This window comes from Corylus avellana, chromosome ca8, assembly GCF_901000735.1.
Source record: "Corylus avellana chromosome ca8, CavTom2PMs-1.0".
NCBI lineage: Eukaryota > Viridiplantae > Streptophyta > Magnoliopsida > Fagales > Betulaceae > Corylus > Corylus avellana.
Window position 1 is genome coordinate 25,664,349 of NC_081548.1, and position 14,400 is coordinate 25,678,748.

General features: G+C 37.0%; 2 protein-coding genes across 2 annotated transcripts; one reads left to right on the plus strand and one right to left on the minus strand.

Annotated features, from left to right (window-relative positions):
* Positions 1 to 1,424: 1,424 nt before the first annotated feature.
* On the plus strand, positions 1,425 to 8,013 carry LOC132189374 (histone deacetylase 19-like). The gene is made up of 7 exons (XM_059604098.1): positions 1,425 to 1,566; positions 2,267 to 2,802; positions 4,251 to 4,691; positions 5,366 to 5,596; positions 6,891 to 6,961; positions 7,053 to 7,110; positions 7,576 to 8,013. The coding sequence occupies exons 2-7, from the start codon at positions 2,275 to 2,277 to the stop codon at positions 7,669 to 7,671; spliced, it is 1,425 nt and encodes a 474-aa protein (XP_059460081.1). The 5' UTR covers positions 1,425 to 1,566; positions 2,267 to 2,274; the 3' UTR covers positions 7,672 to 8,013.
* A 2,212-nt stretch (positions 8,014 to 10,225) lies between these two features.
* LOC132189783 (uncharacterized protein At1g76660) lies at positions 10,226 to 13,784 on the minus strand. The gene is made up of 3 exons (XM_059604572.1): positions 13,312 to 13,784; positions 11,307 to 12,498; positions 10,226 to 10,751 (listed from the first exon to the last, which is right to left on the minus strand). The coding sequence occupies exons 1-3, from the start codon at positions 13,348 to 13,350 to the stop codon at positions 10,537 to 10,539; spliced, it is 1,446 nt and encodes a 481-aa protein (XP_059460555.1). The 5' UTR covers positions 13,351 to 13,784; the 3' UTR covers positions 10,226 to 10,536.
* Between the last annotated feature and the right edge of the window lie 616 nt (positions 13,785 to 14,400).

Sequence of the window (14,400 nt, forward strand, 5' to 3'; positions counted from 1 at the left end):
TTTGGGTGCTACGAAAAATATTTTCCTTCTGCAATTGAACACCGCTTCAAATTGCTTGACAAAAGTCAAGTATTGTTGTGCCAACAATTAGAGAGAAAAAAAAAAAAAAAAAAATCCCATAAAAACCCGAGCAGGAGGGGGGATCCTGACAGGACAAAGGGAGTTTATTTTATTGTTAATGGTTTTTTTGGGAAGGAAGATCGCAAAGAGGATAAGTTGTCAAAGGGACTGCAGTGCGGGGGGTACGGACCAATTGTGAGTTTTTTTATTTTTTATTTTTGGGTGTGGGGAGGGTCTTAGGATGAGGTTGATGGATGCCTGGTGGTAGGCAAGTTAACCGCAAACATTAAACACAACAATTTTGATAAAAAGTGAAAACCTTTTGAAAAACTCTGATAGCTAAACCCAATAAATCAATTTACTATATACTATTTAAAATTTACAATCAGTTTATACTTACAAAAACGTTTGCAATAAAAACTTAACTTGTACCTAATGATTGACTTGTTTGTCTTTCTACCACAATAACTATAGAACTCTAGTAAATCTTTTGTTCTGTCTCCTCTACACTTGGGACTCTATTTTCTTGAAGGTTTTATGAATTTGTGTGGTTTAAAGAAACTTGAAGAGAGATAAGGAATTGAAAACATAAGGATGCAAGGGTTATCCCTTAGCTCACAAAATATTGGCTTAAGGGTCTCTTAAAAATAGTGCATAATGATGCTTATATAGGCTTTGCAAAAAACCGAAGTTTAGGTGAAAGTTGGTTAAAAACAATCAAAGAAAGTTGCGTTCGAATGGGCGAGTAGCACGTTCCAACGCATGCTAGGATAACACAATTTTCTAGCTGCTGGCATTCGAACATTGTACGATTAGAGTTTCGATCATGGCTCTCAAATCTATACCAACCTTCTTCGAATGGCTTGCGACCAAGCTTTCTTTGAGCTCTTGTGAAACACTTCAATTCAAATAGAGTTTATTCAAACAGACTTGCGACTAAGACTCTTAGATAAACTTGTAAATTACTTAACTTCTTCCTTGTTCAAACTTGATCCAACCGCCATTGCGACTTACTTTCTCAGGAACTTGAACTTTTGAAATATGAAAATGTTTGTTTTGTGATTGAGACTATGATTGAAACTCTCAAATCTCAGTTCTTTTAAAACACTTGAAAATTATTATCGATCAGTTAGGGAGGGACAGCTTATGTTTTTCAACTTTAAGCACAAAATCAAGTCCAAATTTAACAATTAAACCCAGACTTACAATCACTTTAGTTTTTACAATGAATTAGCCAAAATAAATAAATAAATAAATAAATGTCAAGTGAGAGGTCGACTACAATCAGAGTGGCGGCAATACCTTAGGGACGAATTGATTCATAATAAGCCTTGAGTTACTTGCGTTTTGGAAGTCGCTTGGTAACTTAAATAAATAAACAGGTTTTTTACAAAACAAATACTCCAACGCTAGTAGAAAGAAGCTAGTAAAAGAAAAGAGAAGAGAATCGGCGGTGGAAGTCGAGCGCTTCTCCAGTCTTCTCTTTCCTTCTCCGCAGCCGCAAAGGTCTTTCTTTCTCAACTTCGCCTCTTGGCGTGCTTGTTTGTGTCTAGTTTTCTTTTTGTAGTGTTTTTAGGTTCTTATGTGAGTTTCTATAATCTTCTTCAAATTGCTTTTTGTTTGGCCATTAGGGCACTCTTTAACTTTTGATTTTTTTTTTGTTTTTGTTTTTGTTTTTCCCTATTTTCTTTTTATAGATGGTAGAGTAATTATGATCCTTTCCTTTTCAATATCAATTATTTTATATATGAGTGCACAATCTGCTGTGTTTTTGGCTTTATCTGCGCTTTAGGTCGACTCGTATCCTTCTTCTTCTTCTTCTTCTTCTTCTTCTTCGTCTTCCTCTTCTTTCTTGGAGTGAGTGATGTAGGTTGCAGGGTCAGTTTTAATTGCCTGATGGATAACCTAGGACTAATGATCCATGTGCTTTCACTGAGTAACTTCCAACCTTTCTATTATATGTGGATGTACATTTGTTTCTCAGTACCTTCAATGCCTTTCCCACGCTTTACTTTCGAAATCAAATTTATTAATTGACTCATTTATCTCAAATCCGCAAAAGGGATTCCAAAGGGAACCAATTGCAGCTAGTTTGCTTGCGAGGAGAGTTGGAATAAATTGTTGGTCCTGATTTATTTGCCTTCCCCAAGCATTCTCCCTCATATAGGAAATCCTTTGATTAACTTTATCACTCACCTCTTTGCAGATCACGTAATGGAAAGCGGAGGCAATTCCCTTCCATCTGGGCCAGATGGGGTGAAGAGAAAAGTTTCCTATTTCTATGACCCTGAGGTTGGGAATTATTATTATGGACAGGGTCACCCGATGAAGCCCCATAGGATTCGAATGACACATGCTCTCTTAGCCCACTATGGATTGCTTCAACATATGCAGGTCCTGAAGCCCACTCCTGCCAGAGATAGGGATCTTTGCAAGTTCCATGCTGATGATTATGTCAACTTTCTGAGGGCCATCACCCCGGAAACACAGCAAGATCAACTGAGGCAGCTAAAGAGGTTTAACGTTGGTGAAGACTGTCCCGTATTTGATGGTCTTTACTCATTCTGTCAGACTTATGCCGGGGGTTCAGTTGCTGGTGCACTCAAATTGAACCAAGGAGGTAGTGATATTGCAATTAACTGGGCTGGTGGGCTGCACCATGCCAAAAAGTGCGAGGCTTCTGGATTTTGCTACGTGAATGACATTGTATTGGCAATTCTGGAACTTCTCAAAGTACATGAGGTTGGTCAACTTTTCTTATTTTTATGGAGTATTGTTTATTTTGATGCATGAGAATGGAACTAATTCTTCAATATATTTTATTTTATTTGGTGAGTTATATAAGGCCTCTCTTGGGGTCATGAACCTACGACCTCATTCTCCACCCTGTTCTTACAGGTCAAGGCAATGCCATTTGAGCTACAGCTCATAGCCTCTAATTCTTGAATGTTTTGAACTGAATTTATGAATCTGCAAGGCAGATTTTCATATCATTATTATTGTTATTATTGTTTTTGTTTAGATAATTGGAAGAAGCTTGCTTTCTATTTGTTAGATTTTGAATTGTGGTTCTTTGCAGATGAGAAGATAATTACAAGATGTGTAGCTTTTACATAGAATGGATAAACATGTTTATATATTTTGTCTTTTAAGGTCATTACTTTGTTTTGTGTGTCTGTGTGTTGTGAATCCACGTATTTGTTGTTATTCATGGCTGAAGGCATTTATTATGGTTTAGAAGAGCGGAAGGCCTTTTTTTCTGGTGATTTTTCCCTATCAGACTCCCTATTTATTCACTTTTTATTTATTTATTTATTTTGAGACGAGTAAGCAATCTTTTTTCTTGGTGAATGTCTAGTTAGAATCTACTCATCAATGTTGAGTAAAGCATGATATAATCTGTGTGCAACACACTTATTATGCAACTAATGGTGGTATTATGTTGATATTTATGGTTACTCTACAGAAAAATTTAGGTTGCTCTTTCAGCTACTTTTGCCTTTAATATCACTTTTTTCAAAAATCACAAACCTTTTTCTAGGGATTTATCATCAAGTTTTGCATTTTCATAAATACAAGTGATTAACAAAAATGATAGCATTACTGGTATCAATGTAGCAAGTGGATTGATTTCTTAGGATGCCTTCAAAAATGATCTTTTGATTAGTATTACTTCAATATTATTGGATGCCTTCTAAAATGATAATTATAATTTTTTTTTAAAAAAACCCAAATTTTTACAAGCCTTTACAAGTCTGATAGTTGCTTTTGAATTTGGGGGTTGGAGTGTGACAGTAGTTCTTGGAACTAACCAATTATTAGGTTGGCTTTTGCGTTTGCATAGCCAGTCATTCTCATAGCCAAATTTCTTTTTTCAGCCATGTTTGAGTTCAAGTAGTTCTTGAACTGATTTAATTAATGACAAATCATTTCATGGAATAAGGCACAAAATGTTGCTTATGTGTAACCTTGTGTGACCGCCAATGATTACGGACACCAACTAACTTAATAATCATGGTCATCATTAGTTTTATTGTTTTCATTTGGCAAACTCTAAGATTTGGACTAGTTGAAAAACATTCTCTCATTTGTGTGGCAAATGATAAACTATTTTTCTATTGGCATGCAATATTATCTACTGATTGATGTAAATGGTTTGGAATATAATTTTTCATTTCATATCAATGCAGCGTGTTTTATATGTGGACATTGATATCCACCATGGCGACGGTGTAGAGGAGGCTTTCTACACAACTGATAGAGTCATGACTGTTTCATTTCATAAATTTGGAGATTATTTCCCTGGTACAGGTGATATTCGTGACATTGGATATGGTAAAGGGAAATACTATTCTCTCAATGTACCCCTTGATGATGGTATTGATGATGAGAGCTACCAATCCTTGTTTAAACCAATAATAGGGAAAGTGATGGAAATTTTCAGGCCCGGTGCTGTGATCCTACAGTGTGGTGCAGACTCTTTGTCAGGTGATAGATTAGGGTGTTTCAATCTATCAATTAAGGGTCACGCAGAGTGTCTTAGATTTATGAGATCTTTCAATGTTCCACTTCTATTGGTGGGTGGAGGTGGTTATACAATACGAAATGTCGCTCGTTGCTGGTGTTATGAGGTATTGTATATTTTCAGTGCAATGATGAAGTGTCATTTAGATTAACCTTTATAATTGGTTGATATAGATGCTTAATTTTAATTGTTTAGTTTTGGCTGCTGTTGGATTAGTATCTTTAACAGTACTTTAGGAAATGCCAGAAGATGGCATGAATTTTGGAAACACTTGGATAATAATAAATAGTAAGAAATCGATTTGTAACAAAATGTGTGCACTATAATTCACAACTATCCTAAAACTGACGAGCTTATTAGAAAATATAATGAAAAAATTGCAAAAGTTATGGTCCTACGACATGTTAACTTATTTTGTATAAAAATATTTGTTTGGTTGAAATCTGTTGAAAGTTTGATTTTCTGAGTGTTGCATTTCTCAGTGTTTCTGAGTTTGATTTGGCCCTTAAGAATCATTCTTGGATAGATTTTTTTTTCATTAGACCGATGTTTCTCTTGTTATGCACTGGATATTTTGAGTGGAAAATGAATAATATCGAATCTTGACATTGGAATAAGCAAGAGCTAGAAATTTTATTTATTGAATTCTGACCATTAAAATAACAAAAATATCTTACTGCCAATTTGGGGCTCATATGTAGGCCTTTTTCTCCCCATAATGGATAGTTTTTATAAATCCCTTCTTTCCACTTGATAGAATTCTCCTTATTTGTTGAGCAGACGGGTGTTGCACTTGGGATCGAACTTGATGATAAGATGCCGCAACATGAATATTATGAGTACTTTGGTCCAGATTATACTCTTCATGTGGCTCCAAGTAACATGGAAAATAAAAACTCTCGTCAGTTATTGGAAGAGATAAGAGCAAAACTTCTTGAGAATCTATCAAAGCTGCAACATGCTCCAAGTGTCCAGTTCCAAGAGCGACCACCTGATACAGAGCTTCCAGAGGTGCGTTTTTACATCTCTTATTATCATTAAGTGCCATGGTGTTGACTTCCTTGTTTTCTTCTTTTGCCTTAACTGTAACAAATTTCTATTATGAACACTAAACTATTATGTCCTTGTTTCATTAATCTGATGCTTATTAAAAACTAATACAATATTAATATCTATCCATGACATAATGAACTAAAAGGAAAGAAGGATGAAAGGTACTCTTACAGAGCTTAAATCTTGAAATCAATAATTATGTAACTCGCTATGTTCTTCCAATTGTCTATTCTATGATTGTGCATGTTGGATCAGAAATTGGTGTACTTGTCCAAGTTCTCTATCTTTTATTGTGATACGGTCTGATTCTAAAACTGTGGATGTTGAATTTGAGTTGGCAATTTTTCATTTGGTGAAGTATACTTGTAGCTTAATCTGCAGGTTTTGCTGTTAATTAGGAAAGAAGTAGAAATTACCTGAACTTTTGTGGATAACAGGGACCAAGTGCTTTGGAACTTGTGTTGGATATTAGGTGCAGGAAATTTTGCTTCAGTATAGAGCGAAATTCCTTGTTTGTTAGCATGAGTAGTAGTCCCAAAAATCCCCATGTTCAAACCCATAAGAGTATTTGATCAACTAAGGCCTTCTGCTGTGTGCTTTAATGTGGCTAGTCATTTTAAATTTCTTCTGCAACCTTGAAGTTGGTAGCTTGGGGTGCATGGTTTGTGCCACCCTTATTATATAGTGTAGTGCGGGGGGAAGGAATTTATGAAATGGTCATAGACTAGTGTGAGTCTCTAGAAAGTTCGATTAGAACAGCTTACCCAGATTCATGTGCTCTTCCCCCCATAACGTGTGACACTTTTGAAGATCTCATGTTAGTTGTCATTTTTTTTTTTTTTACATGATTGGACAGGTAGTAGATTGCTTATACTATGTTTTTGTCATTGCCCAAATTTCAATATGCATGTGTACAATGGCAGAGGCAAAAAATTACTTTGGGGAGGCTGATATATATATCCCACCCCTCTTTTTCTTGAAGTATCAGCGTTTTTGCAATCTTAACCTCGAACTTTTAATTTTTGCAATCCCATGTTTCAGTGCCATTTAATTTTACCCTTACTGTTAGAGTTTAGGGTTAAATCAAACGGCAAATATGTGAAATGTCTCTTATACCCTTGAAAAAAAAAAAAAAAAAAAAAAAAACTAAATTAAATGAACCACCCATGGCCATCCTGGTGACCCTGTGGCTCCATTACTGCATATGTAGACTTGGTATGTAAGTTAATGGCTGAAAGTGTCTTGTATTCAGGCGGATGAAGATCAAAATGATGGAGATAAAAGATGGGAACCTGATTCTGACATGGAGTCTGATGATGACCGGTATCCAAAGTTTCCTCTATCTCTCTCTCTCTCTCTGTTGGTGTTCCTTCTATTGAGGCTGCTAACAATTGTATCTTTCTCTGTTGTACAGTAAGCCTTTGCCAAGTCGAGTGAAGAGAGAATATATTGAACCCGAATGTAAAGATCCAGTATGTTAAGTTCTATTATCTGTTTTGCTCTGTAATTACCATTTTTTTGTTCACAGTTCATAGTTAGGCAACTTGAGCCAACTTTTTGTCTTTTCTGGATTGGTGTTTTATTAAGTGGTAATTTATCTCTCTGATGTTAAACTTGAAGAAATGGTGTGTCAGAGGTGCCCTATTGTCCTTTTTGTTTTCTTTTTGACCCTTTTTCTTTTGTATTGGGAACCTGTGAAATGTCATTTAAGTTCTCCAGTTGGGGGTAGTTAGAAGTTTACAAAAGATATCATCTTTTTTTCTTTTTCTGTATTTATATAGTGTAACTTGTAGCATTATGCTTTACACACCCTAAAGTGTGTAATATTCTGTTTTGCGAGTATAGGTTGACTTCTAGACCTAGTGAAGGTAAAGTTATCTTACATAGAAAGAGTCCATTGAGTCAACATCTCCCTTATATATTTTTGTCGCTTTCAGGTATCAAATATGATGGCAATAGATGAGCCATGCATCAAAGTGGAGCAGAATGACTCGAACAAACCATCTGATCAACATATTGAGATGAACTTATAAGCAGAGCTTGCCGAACATCCCAACATACAATATATGTCCACTTGTACTTTTAGTGGATTTACTTACAGCATTGCCATATTGCTCTTCATAATTTATATGGTCCTCGGAAGCAATGAGCCCTTAGTTCTCCCCATCTTTGTGCATATCTCAACGGTTGTAAAAATTGACTGCCAGGTGCCAGCAGTGTGCTATAGCAGTTTTGGATAAACTTTAAATAGATAAGATAGGTCATGATATCGTTGATGGTAAGAGTTGCTTAATTCTAGAAGGTTGGGAGTTGGGGAGGGAATACTTTTCTGTTCTCTATTATCAATTATTTTTGTGTTTTGTTTCTTCACTTCACTTGGATGGTGTTGGAAGAGGCTTTTCTTGGCTGTTTTCGTCCCGTTGGTATATTTTCTGCATGTGATCCTATACGAACCAATTGCATGATATGTTTGACTTCGAGGTTGGGGCTTGGGGAGCACCCTGGTCCCTGGGAGTGGGTTTGAGCCATCATGACGCCATATACCATTTGCTTTGTCGGGCAAGAATTTTGTGGGTTTGGTTTGATATCCTGATTGCTATTCCAAGGTTTCAACCACTTTTTATTTATTTTTATTATTATTGTTTTTCTTTACTAAATTCTGACGGATAAGGTGGTAAACCAGGCAGGTTCGACTGGGACCTGGGGGCATGTTAAGTATTCCATTTTCTTCCCTTACCCCTTTTTTCTTTTCCTTTAAATTCTTTTAGTTAGTTAAGTTGAGAATTCGCAACAAAACAAACTAGTAGATGACTGGCACGATATAAGTTTGAAGGTGGCTGGAAGGCTGATTCCACTCACTTTCGGCCGAAGAATCATAGCAGAGCATGGCTGGAGGACCTGTTATGATCTTTTTCCGATTCGTAACATGGCCAATCCAAGCAAAGGGCTATACGCAAATGCTTGTGCTTGATTGAATTATGTTATTCTTTATTATGAATATGTTGAATATTTTAAGTAGTTTCTGTTTAATTGAGTAATGCTGCTCTTTACATCCATTTATCACTTATTTTACACCTAAAGGTATGTCATATTTTAAAAGGTTTCTTATGTTAACTATTTAAAAATTACAAAAGAAAAGTTACTTAAAATGTCGGTAGGTATGAAATAGGTGTAATAAATGTGTAACATCACGAGTAGTGGTTTAATGGTCTAAGAAAATTTTCAAGTGGTTAGATAAGTATTAAGGTGTCGTTTAAACGGGTTGTGTAAACTTGACAAGACAAATTATTTTATATGGGTTAAACGGGTCGTGTTAACCCGACACGACCCGTTACTTTATACGGTTCATGTTGTGTCAACCCAACACAACCCATTATTTAAAACAGGTTAAGCAGGTTGTTTTGAGTAACCCGTGAAATAGTCGTGTTGTGTCTAAGTTTGGTGGGGTTGAGCTGTTAACTAAACGGGTTGTGTTTGAGTTTATCATAAACAGATTATAGGTCGTAAATGGGTCAACCCATCGACCCATTTTGCCAGCCCTAGTTAATGGTGCGCTTGCAGTTTCTACCGTTTAAATTCCTCCTGAGTAGCTCCTTGTAGGTTGGTGCTACTATAGTCACACTCAGGTAAAATAATCACAATTGGTCTCCCCCTCCAACCTTTTTTAAATTTGGAATTTTTTTTTATTTTTTTTTATTTTATTTTATTAAAAAAGTGTAAATGGTAACATTATTTTTAGTGATTATTGATACCCTATTTCCCTTATCTACAGGGAAACCCTTCCCAGATCGGTTGATATCGTTACCAGCCGCTCCTCCTTGGGGATCCGGAAACCATGCTGCATTAAGCCAACAATGAGCAAATCTTCACGTTGAGGATAGACTTGGCAATACCAATTGCCACTGTAAGATTTTTTCGGTTTATTATTCAGCAAGCAATTTTTATTTTTAAACCAAAAGCCCCATCCCAAATCCCTCACATTCTTGAAAACTCAAAGATAAGATCCGCCTTTCATTCCGAGTAAGATTGGAAGATGACCAGACCAAATCGTTACAGTCCACAGGCAGCAAGGCTTTTGGAGTAGCTGCTCTTCACCTGCAGGCTGTGGATGGTGATGACTGATGAGAGAGAGAGAGAGAGAGAGAGATTCTGTGGTTGGCTACGCGGCTGGTGGGTCATCACCCATCAGGAGGGTCATTTTATCACGTATCCTCTAATTCTGTTTTCAGCAAGAGCGACAAAAAAAAAAAAAAAAATTGAAAACATACGGATTTCATTTGGCATCAAAACGGTGCCGTTCTTCCCACTCAACACTCAACAGCAGCCTTGTCAACATAGGCTGACGGGAGGATAACATTGACCATGGTCTGCAAAGTTAGTGATCAAATTCATCAAAGTGAAAACACATTTAAATGGACCAGTTTGTAGTTCAACCTATTCACCTAAACTAGACATGATGACTCTAAATAAAGACACCATAGGAGAGCGACAGGCAGACAGATGCACATGCAAGCTCCCATCTCTATTTGAATAAAACGACTTCGACAAATACGACCCCTGAAGATGGTGCAGAAAACACTACAAACAACAGCTAAACTGATGTTGCAACAGTTGTTCCATAGTATAAAGGAGTAGCATTAGCCAAATACACATAATTAGATGCACCACCTATATAACGTACAAGGGAAATAGGAACGTAGGTATACATTCATCAATCAGAAAGATCAATCACGTCACACACCTCACAGAGAGAGAGAGAGAGAGAGAGAGAGCAGGTTAGATCATAGGTTAGATCATTCCATCTATCACAGAGAACTCCAAACAAAAGTGTATGACAAAAGAAGCCTCCAAACTAATTCACATGGGAAACAACTGACCATCTATTTTTGCACTGACTCTTAGTGATGCCATGCAAACCCTCCTCTGCCTTCTCTTAAGCTTCTTCCTCTCCTATAGTCAATTTCTGCATCAGAGGTTGACAAACCTAGCTGGTATTTCCTGCTGCTTTTGGATAACTCCATCTTCGAAAATATGTCCTCTTCATCAGTCAGAATGTCACTAACAGGCGTACTGGATCCAGAGACATTGCCAGGTTGTCTCCGCGATTTATTATCTGAGTCATGCATGAAAGGAACATTATTGCGAGCAAATGCAGGAAGACAGAAATATAGAACATAGATTGACCCAATAAAATCTGAAATAAAGGTCCAGGTCCCTCCCTAACAGAAACTATCCTCCAAAGATGGGGAAGGCAGCATTGGAAAGGAAACAAAAAAAAAAAAACAAATAAGTAGGAAAAATGTTCATTAATTGTTGCCTCTTCAAAATTTTGACTTCTCCACAAGGGTTCATCTATGTTGGTTTATGAAGTATGATTAAGTTTGTATATATTACAGCAAAGATGCCCCAAAATGCTAAATTTTACTTGATGATGCTTATCTCATGAGAAATAAAGATGGGTCAAAGCATAAAACAGGTACTTCACAGGTATGCTCCAGTTGATTGACATGAAATCATAGAACTGGACGGTAATGACAGATTAAGGTTCAATTGGTAGTTGTAAAAAGGTCCACTTCTTTTTCTAAACTTATTTTTGTTTTATTTCCCATGATTTCTTGACAACCAGTGGAGCAATAGTGTAACTATAAATCAAGTAATGACACTTCACCTTCGTGACCATTGCATAATGTCGGCACACCACAGCATACACCCTCATCAATAATATCTGACCCTGATTTAAGGCTTTTTTGACTCGGCGTGTTTGTCTGCGTTCTGTGAGTTTTAAGTCCCTCAATCAGTGATGCAGGTTCTATATTTTCTTCCATGGGCGGTTTATTAGAGGTAAAAGGAGTCATGGTAAATGAGTCCTCCATTACATCAGAAATCTCTACATATTGAGTGGTACTGATAATTTCATCTGCACTGAAACCAAAGGATGCTCTGTAAGCTTCTATTTCTTCCACATCTTGCTTGGGACTCTTATTCTGCCTGTTCTGATGTCCATTTCCACCAGAAGAGTAAACATCCGAATCCTTGGACACACTTAACCTCCCGCCAGTATGAGGAAATGGTGGATTATGATCCAGATAGAATTGAGCAAATGTAGCAGGGCAGAAGAAATTAGAATCTTGAGATGCCATGGAGGCACCGGTTGCATCAAGCCCAAATAGCCTGCCAGAACCACTCCTTGGATACTTGCCATTTTGGTGAGATATTGAAGGATCCCATTGTGAGGTAAATTCGCGCTCGGGAAAAGATGATGATAAACAGTCAGCTGAGGTCCTTGAAATTGGTGATCTGAGACTACTAGCTGGACTTCCAGGATAAAGTGAATATGTAGCTTGAAGATCATTTGCAGCAATATAATTGGTCTTGTCAGTACTTTTGAGATCCACCGAAGATGAGAGGAACTGAGCAAAAGGCACATCTGGGGACGAGGGAGTAGTAAGGTGAGCCAACTCTGGTGGGGGAGTGAGGGGAGCAGTTGATGGCTCAGTTGTAAAGGTTGAAAAAACAGGAGGAGAAACGAATCGTTGTAATTCATTGGCATATGGCCCGGTGGCAAACATAGTGGATGAAGGACCTCCAGGTGAGTTTGCAGATAATGACAAGAAACAGCTAGGTGACTGAGCTGTTGAAGGGAGTGCAGAATTCGTAAAGGATGCTGGTGATGAAGGTGGAGCAAGAAGAGATGGAGCTAGTCCGGTAGCTTGATTAGTCAACCCAACTGCTTGAGGACCGTTTATCTGGGCAGCTGCTACATTTCCCTCAGGAATCCTAGATGCAGGAACAATTCGCTTTCCACCTTTCTGTGTGCCAAAACAAGACAATGCACCCAAACATCCTCCCCATCTCTTTCGCTGTCAATACAGTTGAGCATTATATCAAAATCTATTTAACATTCCTATTGGCAAAGCCTTCTGCATGAATTTAGCTACACAAGATATTATACTATTTTTCCTGAAAAAAATAGTTTATATTGGCATATTAAAACGCAAAATGTCATAAAGGCAACAGGGAAATTGATGGTACAATTAGCAGTTTAAAAAAGAACCCAATCTAACAAAGGCAGAAGAAGAAATGGATATCTAAAACAATATCATAGTTATTAATGGGTAATTCTTTCAGCTGTATTAGTCCCTTTAGAAGATGAAAGGTTCCGTGTATAATTTGCAGATCGAACTCGAAGAAAGCTTAAAAAAATAATGACGTCGACAACTAATTAAATTTGTAAATAAACATTAAAAATTGAGTAGGACTGGCTTGATCTTACGATTGTTGGCCCAAGAAGAGTGTCCATCAGATCTGATGGCCACTCTGAGAGACTGAAGCATTCATTGTATTATGGTAAAGCAAATTGAGAGCAGGGGTAAAGCCTTTCCAAGTGTAATCCAGTAGCATTAGTCTTTAACTAGTACCAGTAAAACAAAAGAATAGCGTTCAGAAATTAATCAAATGGCTGCCACCCCAGATCTGGACAAGAACATGCTTGACCTTTTGAGTGGAAAAACCAAACGAAATGGGAAATGTAAAAACCCAAACACTACTTGGAATTGTGCTCAGAACAACCCAGATCTGACGCCAAATCGAACCCACCCCCCAACGGATCCAAATACTAGCAAAAGAATGAACAAAGAAGAAAAATAAAAGAGAAATGAAGAGAGAGGCTTTACCCGTTCCTGCTGAGGGAATCTGTTCTGCTCGGAACCCATACAGCAGTGAGTGAGGGAGTAATCTTCTTCTTCTACTACTTCTTCTGCTTCTCTTCTTAATAGTTATAGATAGTGGTCTGATGTGGTTCCGTTGTTAGTTAGGGTCCAGTAACCAACACCCAAAAACCATTCTCACATTCCTTTCCTTAACCAGAAGCTGACACCATTTAGATTTTGCTCTCAAGAAAGAGAAAGAGAAAGAAAAGAGGGAGAGAAAGACGGATCAAAATATATATTTATATAGATTAAATGTTAGTACCAGTAATAAAAAGAAAAAGAAAAAGAAAAAAGGGTGTTAATAAAAAATAATTAATACTCCTAATTACAGGACAAGGAAAGACAAAAGCGAAAAAGATTCAAGCGATGGAGATGGGAGAGAGACGAAAAAGAAAATGACCCCAGCGTGTTGTGCGAGTGTTATAGAGAGAGAGTGACTGAGTGAGGGACTGGCAATTCTTTCCAGTTTTTTATTTATCTGTACAATAAATAACTTTCTTATATATATATATATATATATGAGCAAGACTAGAAGAGAAAAATAGGAAAGAGATATGGCATTACATTACATTAAAGTTAGAGCTTTTAAGGAGGTGGTGGTGGGCTGGTCCTGGTCGGGTAAGGCCTTGAGTGGGACCGACCGGATGATAGCTGAAAGATGGAAAGCCGATGATGCTCCTTTTATACAGTTTTTTTCCTGCGCGATTCACATTTCACATTTCACTTGCCTTAATTAATTATTCGCACCTACTAATAATCTAATCTAATACTACTACTTAATTATATTATACTGAATTAGGGATGAATGATAAATTCACTTTATCTATTGGAACAATTGGGCCCCATACCACTTATCTTTTAAACCCCTCTAATTTCTATAAAATTCTAACAGTTTAATAATAAATACATTATCCCAATTCAAAATTACTCAAACAGCCATTCTCTTCTGTAGCTTTTGGATTTAAATACTATCTTAGCCCAATCAATAATGATTTAATAGAATTAAATCTTAGACATCTCATTTTCAGATATAATCTCAACTAGTTATTCAAT